Source organism: Falco rusticolus, chromosome 11 (genome assembly GCF_015220075.1).
Source record: "Falco rusticolus isolate bFalRus1 chromosome 11, bFalRus1.pri, whole genome shotgun sequence".
Lineage (NCBI taxonomy): Eukaryota > Metazoa > Chordata > Aves > Falconiformes > Falconidae > Falco > Falco rusticolus.
In genome coordinates, this window is record NC_051197.1 from 31,875,607 (window position 1) to 31,885,068 (window position 9,462).

A 9,462-nucleotide genomic window follows, 5' to 3' on the forward strand; every position below is an offset into this window, starting at 1 on the left:
ACAATGAAAAGCTTTTGCTATTAAGACTTAAAATGTAGATGAATTCTGAATGTAAGCAATTGAAACAACTGCAGCAAAGCTTAACATCAGATTTCTTAGCAAACTGCTGGAGGTTTAGTGGCAGAGCACTGGTTTACTTTCATTAACTTAACACAGAGGCACACCAAATATACTTCGTGCCTCTCTGTTCCTTCCCGCTGTGCTCTCTTTCCTTTAGAAATTACTTAAATGTAGCAAACAGAAACAGAACAGTGAAAATTGAGAATGAAAAAAACCCCATGGAACTAGAACAGTGAATATTGAGAAAGATTTAATGTTAAACAGAAATTGAAGGACAGAGGTTTGTTTTCCGGTGCCTTTTTTTTTTTTTTTAAGAGGAAAAAAAGAATAGTTGGTCATCCCCACTCCCCTCTCCATTAAAAGCATGATGATTCAGCCTTACAGAAATGCATTTTGATAGAAATGTATTTTTTAGTGGGCAAATCAAAGGTATGTATTTTCATACCTATATATACACACACACAAGCTTCTAAAATTCATGATTAGAAATGACCTAGGATGAATTAATGCACTTACTTCCTACAGAAATTCAGCATAGTATTTCCACGCAAGACAACAGAAATGCCAAGGCTTTATGTATTTTAGTTCCAGTGTTATCCCTACCTTTGCGCTTTGTAGCGGAAAGTAAATCATTAGCATTCTCCAGCTCCTTTTCCAGTTTACTGATCTTCTCTCTCAGTTCTTTCTCCATTACAGCTTTTGACTCTTCCACTTCAACCAAATGCTCCTGGGTTGCTTTATTAGCTAAAATTAAATCAGACAAGTAATTTGCTGTGTTGTAGTTTTTACTTTTTTTCTTTTTAAAAGTTCAAAATCTGCATGTGTACCTTAAATTTTACTTTAATTTTACATGATCTGCAGAAGCTCATGCTGATAAGTAAACTCAGTAGCATGACAGAACCATGAACTGCTGCCTATCACCCTTGCATAGAAGAGGGCTAAAACACGAACTGTCCTTTTATCAGTGAACAGAAATCTAAACCAAGACACTAAACTGAAAACATATGTTGCATAAGTAGACACTGTCATCAAAATCCAAAGTAAATTCCTGGTATATTTGAAAATAGTTCCTCCCGCCCCACTCAGGTGAAGTCACCTAGCCACATGAGATTTTAGTTACCAGCTGACTGACGTTTCCACCAGCCCAAAAGCTGATGAAGTTACATTTGTAAACACTCAATACCTATTTTTCAATGAATCAAGGTAGTTACAAAGCAGTACAACTGTTCTGCTTCATTTGCCAGCTCTCACTCACAGCCTACCTTCACCTGCTTCCTTCAGGAGCTTGTGCAGCTCTTCCACTGCTCCTGTAAGTTCATTGCTCTTTGCCTCCGAGTCATCAGCAGCACTCTACAAAAAAGCATTTTTTAAACCTTTGAGTATATAGCAAATATATTTTTAATAAGAAAGCTCAAACTGACCAAAAATTATGAACATGCACTTTGAGTAAAATGCTAAAGGATTCACCTAAACTGTACAACTCTTCTTCCACCTGGATTAAGTCTCACTTTGATCAAACTGCCCAGCTGAGAGTAAGAAGTGTCCGACATTAATGTGATATGACAAATCCAAATACAGTGCACACCCTTTAGCTCATTATAGCTGGTGCTGTTCCTTTGCTTCACTACAGAAAATCTGGAGAAAAATAGAGTGCTCGATTTTGATCATTCTGTAAAATTTGGTATTTTTAGGGAATCCTATATAAACAGTTTATGTTTCTTTGCTTCCAGTTAGAGATCTCACAACTGCAAGACTGTACAATACTTTAGCAATTCTGAAAGCCCATTAGTGATAACTGAACTAAAGATGACTCAACTTTCGCTAATCAGCGAAGTCTCAGAATAGGCTCCCATGGGAGGGCACTCAATCTCAATGTTTTTAATGCACTCAGTCTCAATGCTTTTAATATCAGGTCAGACAAATATGTCAGCAGTCACAAGTACATAGCAAACTATGTTAAGCAGAAGACAAAACTTTAAGCCCCATCAAATCAATGATTCTTAATAAAAGCATGAATTAATAGGATTAAAAAACCCCAAACAACCAAAACAAAACCATATTAAAAGGTAAATGGTAAAGCATTATGGTCTGGAAAAGTCAGCTACTGACTTGCTGTTCAATGAAGGGGTATCAGTTTACATATGATCAGACAAAGTATTGACACAGAAGTCAGAATTAAGCATGGTAGGACGTTTACGTAGGTATCTAAGCAAGTTAACTCAGGAAACAGAACTCATTAACCCATGAATCCAATATGTGTGAACTGAAGAGCAATCAATTCTCCGCTAGTTGACTTTGTCTTAGTCAATAGGCTACAGGAAATTTTTCATTCTTTGAGCTGACAAAAATAAGCATCATCTCAAGAAGTAATTTTTATTTGACACAATACATTACATCCAGCTGTGTCTTAATCAGATCATTAACACTTGCAGTGTTATTCAAAATGAACTTCTACTAACCAAACTCAGAAAAATCTCGTGTAGTCCTATTTTACATACAAATCATTGCCTCCCAATACGTCATATTATTACAACCCCATGTGGTTGTAAGACATAACAACATTCATACAACATGAAGCCTCAATACAGTGAGCATAAAATTACTATTTTAACCACAGTTTTGCTTAATCTACAAAATGATCCAAACAATGTAAGATTTCAAATGCTGCCTAAGACAGCAGCAAAGGAAAAAATTATTTGGATGTTTGACAGCTTGCTTTGTGGTTAAGATTTTATGATCAACATCATCTAGAGATGAGCTGTGAGCAACATGAAATTTTCCAAACAGGGTGTTTCGCTTATTTGTAATTTTTTTCAGCCTCTTCCTTGGCCACTAGCAGCTGCTTCTCCGCATTCTGTTTCTTGATGTTGTAGTACTGGACCTCCACTTCCATTTGCAACGGAAATTAGCCTTCCCCAAATCCATATTTTTTGGGCTGGGGGTGGGAACCCAAAGTGGCCTGCATTACATTTAATACTAAGATTCAGCCCCAAGTAATACTAATATACGCTTATAACAGAATCAATAAACTCACCTTATACAAATTGGATAATTTTATGTGGGCATTCAGTTCATTGTGGAATCTTTCCTCCATACTAGCTTGCTGTTCTTTTGCCTAGTAAATTAAAGAAGAGACAGGGTAGGACAGCATTCCCACTATTCCTATTTTCCATATTTTGTTTAACTTGTCAAAGCAACTGTAATGCACTTTCACATATACTTCAAGTCATCTTACCTCCTTCAGTTTATTCAAAAGGTCTTCCACATGCTTCTGAAGATTTTCATTTGACTGTTTTAAGCCGTTTACCTGTTCCTCCATTCTGGAAACCTGTTCAAAGAATAAATGAGAACACCACGTATACATTTGTCTTTCCAGTCCAGTTTATTCTGGAAAATACCCAGCTCATTGTCTTTTACTTTTAAAAAAATGAAAGTTCCAGAAAGAGCACAAATGGTTGTATTTTCTAACAATCTTTGCTCCCATGCATTCAGCTAAATTAAAAAGTGAGAGTCCCCAGACTGCTTCAGTTACACATAGCCAAATAAACCCACAAGCCTCAGTGGAGCAATGTGCCACAGAAAACCTGACCAGTTGTCACAGTTTTTAGAGAAACTGCTAAGGTACGCAAACAGAAGTTCACTGGACCCAAGCACTTTTAAAATATGGCTACTGACTGCCACCTATTTTGTTGCAGAAAAACAAAAATATAATCACCCCGCCCTGCACAGAATGTTAAGTCAGATCTTTCTTCCCCTTCCCCTTATTAATAACTGTATTCTGATACATTTTAATAGCATTATACCATTGCATAGCTTTGTTATCAGTGACTCCCAAATTTCTAGCTTATCATTAAAATCTTTGACTATTCTAGGTAATAGTAACTATATGTATTCCTTAAAAGTCACAAGTTAAAAGAACAAACAACTCCTTATTAATTGCAAAACTTTTTTTTACTCAAATACAGTTATTAAAGTACTTCCTTTTGTTTAATAGTTAACCAGGAGGTGTAATTTACAAGACACGTCAAAAGCACTCAGTAATTGCACTACCTCCTCCTTCTTGTTCTCCAGATTACATTTAAGCTCCAAGATTTCATTGCCTTTTTCCCTGGCAGTATGTAGAAGTTCATCAGTTTTGGTTTTCAACTCAGCATTCAGCCACGTGTTCTGATTCTGCAGTAGTTCTTTTTCTTGCTCCAACCTTTTCTCACGGTACTAAAAAGAAAATTGCACAGTGTAATTGTACTGGTTCCACAGAAAACAGAGCAGCTAATCAAAGTACTATCAACAGAGTAGGAGTAGCAAAAATGTACTGTAATCTGGTAAATAGCACCAAATGACAGGCAGTGTTCCTTATTACATTGGTAATACTGTTAGCAGTCTCGAACTAAAAGAACTTCTTGAAACTTGAGTTAGTTTCCTCCAAGCTTCCATTACATAGGAACATTAACTACATTAATATGTAGCTTAAGGAAATAAATTAAGGAAAAAAAAAAAAGGAAATAAATAAAATAATAAAGGAAATAAATCAAAAGTTTTCTTCCTCATCTCGTTTCCTCCTCTCTTTCAGCTCTTTATGGAGTTTATTCTGCCCTCAGAGAAATGGTGCATGTTCACAAGAAATTATTTTTCTCCTTTCTACCTGCCCTTGTGGACCTGTAGTCCTTCTTCCTAGTGGGTAGGAGCAGCCACCATTGCCACAAACAGAAGCTTGGACACACTTGCCCAACTTGATGTCCCCTTGCCTTCTATAAATGTCTCACTTTCAGTCACAGCCACCAATTTTACAATGAAATAATTTTTGATAAATAACACGAACATATGCGACCTACTTTCAAAGTCAGTAATAACAAAATGATGATTACATCACATGTGAACAACTACTTATTAGAACATTAACACATACTATGCACATAAAGTACTACTCACCTTCATGGAAACATCTGATGTCTGAAGTTCATCCAACTTTAACTGAAGTTTCACCTTTTCTGTGTTTGCTTCTGTAAGTTTTTCATTTAAGCGTTTAACATCCTCTGGAGGAGGGATATCAGTATTAACAAATGCTAATTATTTAGGTTTTAATTATTCAGCTTAACATAATTTTTACAAATGAGAACAGGCAAGACATAACGTATGCAACTGTATATTGTGCAATAAGATACTGTATGTTTTTACATGTGCAAAACTAAGCATCAAAGTGCTGTGTTCTTCCGCAATTAGCATGTAATTTCCTGCCTTCTTTCCTTTTCTCTAAATACTGTTTCCTGCTAATCCGTTACTTGGTACTGCCTATACAAACTGGATATTCCATACCAATTCAATTGTTCAAGCACGCCTTTTATTTAGCAAAATCTTGTGAAGCATTTTTTTATAGTATTCTTGGCTATACCATTTAAATGTTCAACTTCCTGAGATTGTCTTTCACTTGTTCGAACCAAATCTCTCTTTTCAGCTTCCAGTTCTTCTTTTTCTCTACTTAAATGGCTCTGAAAAAAATTGCAAAAGAGCAGTAAAGAAATGTGATCAGCCTTCCGTACCAGTTTATAGTCACTATTTATACTTATCATCACAGAGGCATGCCAAACCACAGTAAGTTACCCTAGCCAACTGAAAACTGGGATAAGAGGCTTTCATGGTGGGCAGCTGAATCAGTCTAAACTAATGGCTACTTTCATTTTTTCTACCATGCTGGGGTATGTAATTTAAACAAATACAGATTAATGTACCTCTTTCTTCTAGTGCCTAATAGCCAACACATTTCAATTAATATTTCTTTCCCCATAAATCACTCTGACACCAACGTCCAGCTGGCCCTTTGTGCTTAAGGGTGAAATGCCACTATCACATAAGATTAGACAGCAACGATGAGAGCAGTATCACACAGCTGTCAGACCAGCACACTGAACAGGTAGTTTTCATGCCTTTGCTTTTCAATTTGCAGAGAGGTCCAGATTGCCAAAAGACTCCCTCTGGTACTAAGCTGTATTTGAATGAAGATCAGAACAAAAATTGTTGAACTTAAGAGCAGATGAAAAACTGAAGGCCTAACAGAAATCTAAAACAAGCAACAGGAACTGTTCAAAACTGCATCTAATTTTAGTATTCACTGAAAGACACCTTTGACTTCACTGCAACAGTTTTGTCTGGTTAAATAAAAGAGCTAACAGAGTAACCAAGTAATGAACACATTCAAAAAATCAGTATCAAAATCAAATCGAAGTCAATAAACTTGGATCATTTATAGGCTATAGTATACTACCTCTGCATTCTAAGGTGTCAATATAAAGCACTTAAGTTAGGCCCAGGTAAGGCCTTCTGGGGAAACAACCAGATTTGTCTTCCCATTGTGGACATGGGAATGTGGACATAATACTAATGTTTTTACTTCCGGCTCCAGGATTAGTGTTCTGTTGGGGCTGTCAACTGAAGTGACTCATTCTGCAACCCCCTAACTTTTGAGCGTAATGCAAGAAAACTGCCAGAGCATGGGAAAGGATGGAGGAAAACCCCGAACTCTTCTTTACACCTTTGTCCAATTTTTGAGGTTCAGCTTAATGTCACTTCACAACAGGTTTCAGCTAGAATGAAACAATCTATCCAAACTGAAATAAAAGCATCTGTTCCAACGTATGGTCACCTGTAATTCAGTTTGCAAAACACCAGCATTTACTTTAAAAACCCACACAACTTTCCTGTACACACAGCCATATGGACATGTAAATACATACAACAGTACATATTTGTACTGATACTGATACAGTCCAGTTTGGAAATTGACTGCACTTTTTGCTGCAATGAGGCAGGTGAACCAAAAAGTCTTTCAACTTATTGTCAAGTTCTTCCAGTACCTGAATGGCTGCATTACGATCCTGAGCAGCTTCAAGTTCTTTATTTTTCTCATTCAGTGATTTCAACTGTTCATCTGTTGGAGAAGAAGAAATAGTGGTGAGGGATTTCCACTGAAACATAATGACAGAATTCACTTACCAAATGCAATTAAGCCAAAATTTCCTTTAACACCATAAATAACCCCATAAATTAAAAAAAAAAAAAAAAAAATGACACAGAGAGGAATTCAAGGCTTCGCTATTGATGGACTAGGTAGTACTACAACAAACTAATGCACTCAGAGCAAAGGCATTTATTGTGAAGATCAATACATGACCCACTGTAGTACCATCACTGCAAAAATCAGAAAGCAAGGTGTTTTCTTTCATTACAGCAAAAATTTCATTTTAAAAAACAGCTGATGAACACATAAACAAAACCTCTCTCTACATGCAGAAATAACAAATGTAGCTCGTGGATGTATTTTTGACTCCTATGTAAAACTTAAAGTATAACTTCCGTATAACACTGGACTAAAGAATGAACATCCTGTCCAGTCTTAAGAATGTGCAGTTATACTTACGGAGTTTTTTAAGCTCCTCACGGAGAGTTTGACATTCTTGTGTCTCATTTACAAGTCTCTCCTGACTTTGAGCCAGACGCTTTTCTACTTCAAAGTATTGTTGTTCTGCAAAATAACAATGTTATCTCAATTTCACTTTTTTCTTTCTCACTTTTATCAAGGATCCTTAGTTACTAATGGACATCTTTATTAAAGAACAGTATTTATAAAGAAAATATCTAAAAATAATTACAGTAGATTTAAGAAAAAAGAATTTTTGAAAGCAAAACAGTGCATTTCCCTACTGAATTAACACTGTTTAAAATATTTTGTTAGCATGAAAAACGATGTCTTTCCAGAAATGATCCATAAATACAGCCTAATTAATTATAACTGTTCTTTAACATTTTTGATGTAGATAGAGAACACTGTTATCAGCACAATTATGCAGTGTGGTCTTGTCATCTTAAAACTTCTTTTACCTGTAGCGTATTTCTAGACACACACAATAAAATCCACATAACTCTATGCATCAAGGGATTTGATTTAGAAAAATTTTAATTAAGACTTCATAAAATGAACTCTTGTTCTTTACGCTGCATAGCCCACACTGCTGAAAAAAATAATTAGATCTAAATTTTGGTTATCTGAAACATTAACTTTGTCATAGAGAATAACTATAAAATGTTTCATAAAAGCAGAACTAATCTCACTCCCGGGCATAGTGGACTTCTAAGGAAGTACTGAACATTTTTTATTTATCTTATGCTTCTTATCATATTTTATAATTTCAAATACTACTGCCACTCCAGACACGTATAAGAAGAATGCACCTGAAAGAGACTAACCAGCTAAAATCCATGGGTTACTGTAATTTACACCACACTTTATTATTAGTAAAACTTTTATCATTATAGAGGTGGAAAGGTTGAAGGAAAACTAGAAGTTCACACCAGAAGTTGTCATCTCATTACCCAGGAACTAACTCATACTCACAACCTTGCCCAGCCCTTACACTCATCTACACTCTTCTCTCATTTCTGCTCCAGTTCTCTACTGGTATTATTCTGTGATCAAATAACCTGCAAATCAATATAAAAATGTTGATTCTGTCAGAAGTGTTTTACAGAAAGGTTATGGTCTTCAATGTGGAATTTAACAGAAAAAGTATAAACCTAAGAATATTTGAGAGCTTGGTAAATCACTGTTCCTCTTCCACAACGAGGATAGAAGCAAACTGATGTATGTCAGTGTTTATTAAAAATCTGATGAGATGCCATTCTGTAAGACCATTTTGAATACAGTTTTAACCCTAAAAAGTCTTTTGCAAAGGATTTAAAAAAAAAATAATAATCTTGCCAAGTGGAAGTCGGAGACAAAACCCTACCTGGTTTCAGCTGAAGGGCTCCTTCCCAGCCCAGGGACATGCCGTGGGTTTCGATGACAAGGACCTGTCAGGCCCAGCGCTACCCCCCTCACTCCTCTCCTCAGAACGAACCACGACATTGCCACTGGCCAAAAGCGCGTCAAAGGAGCGAGCACACGGCCCGGCCCCAGCCAGGCTGTGGCCCGCCACCTCTGCCCGGGCACCGGGACGAGCGGATAGCGTTCAGGCCTTGGGCAGCACAGCTCCCTCCGCACGGCGCAGCCCAGGGCCTGCTCCGTTCCCGCTGCCCCCTCACCTCCGCTCCCGTTCTCCCAGTCTCCCCCGCCCCGGACTCACCGCTGTCCACCTTGAAGCGCTCATGCCTGGCTCGGAGCCCGTCAATCTCGCTCTGCTGATCAGCCAAGAAGCGTTCCAGCTTCCCCTGCACCGGCTTGGGCAGCTTGGAGAGCTCGGCCCGCTCCAGCAGCTGCTGCAGCACGGCCGCCATCTTGGAAGCCGCCGCTGCGCTTTCCGGCCTAACCCGCCACCCGCCGCCGCGCGCCCAAGGGCGCAGGCGCGGCGATAGCGCCGGCGCAGTGGGCGGGCGGTGCCCCGCGGGACCATGGGAAGGGGAGTTTTCCAGGCC

At 37.9% G+C, this 9,462-nt stretch overlaps 1 protein-coding gene across 3 annotated transcripts in view; it reads right to left on the reverse strand.

Annotated features, from left to right (window-relative positions):
- TPR (translocated promoter region, nuclear basket protein) overlaps positions 1-9,371 on the reverse strand; it is a 42,556-nt gene extending 33,185 nt beyond the window's left edge. For all 3 annotated transcript variants that reach the window (XM_037403838.1, XM_037403837.1, XM_037403836.1), the window contains exons 1-10: positions 9,174-9,371; positions 7,472-7,576; positions 6,909-6,982; positions 5,450-5,546; positions 4,990-5,093; positions 4,111-4,275; positions 3,296-3,388; positions 3,095-3,175; positions 1,323-1,410; positions 664-804 (exon numbers count right to left, since the gene is read on the reverse strand). In XM_037403838.1, coding sequence (XP_037259735.1) covers positions 664-804; positions 1,323-1,410; positions 3,095-3,175; positions 3,296-3,388; positions 4,111-4,275; positions 4,990-5,093; positions 5,450-5,546; positions 6,909-6,982; positions 7,472-7,576; positions 9,174-9,324 — 1,099 coding nt within the window. In that variant the 5' untranslated portion in view covers positions 9,325-9,371. The remainder of the gene's footprint in view (positions 1-663; positions 805-1,322; positions 1,411-3,094; positions 3,176-3,295; positions 3,389-4,110; positions 4,276-4,989; positions 5,094-5,449; positions 5,547-6,908; positions 6,983-7,471; positions 7,577-9,173) is intronic.
- Between the last annotated feature and the right edge of the window lie 91 nt (positions 9,372-9,462).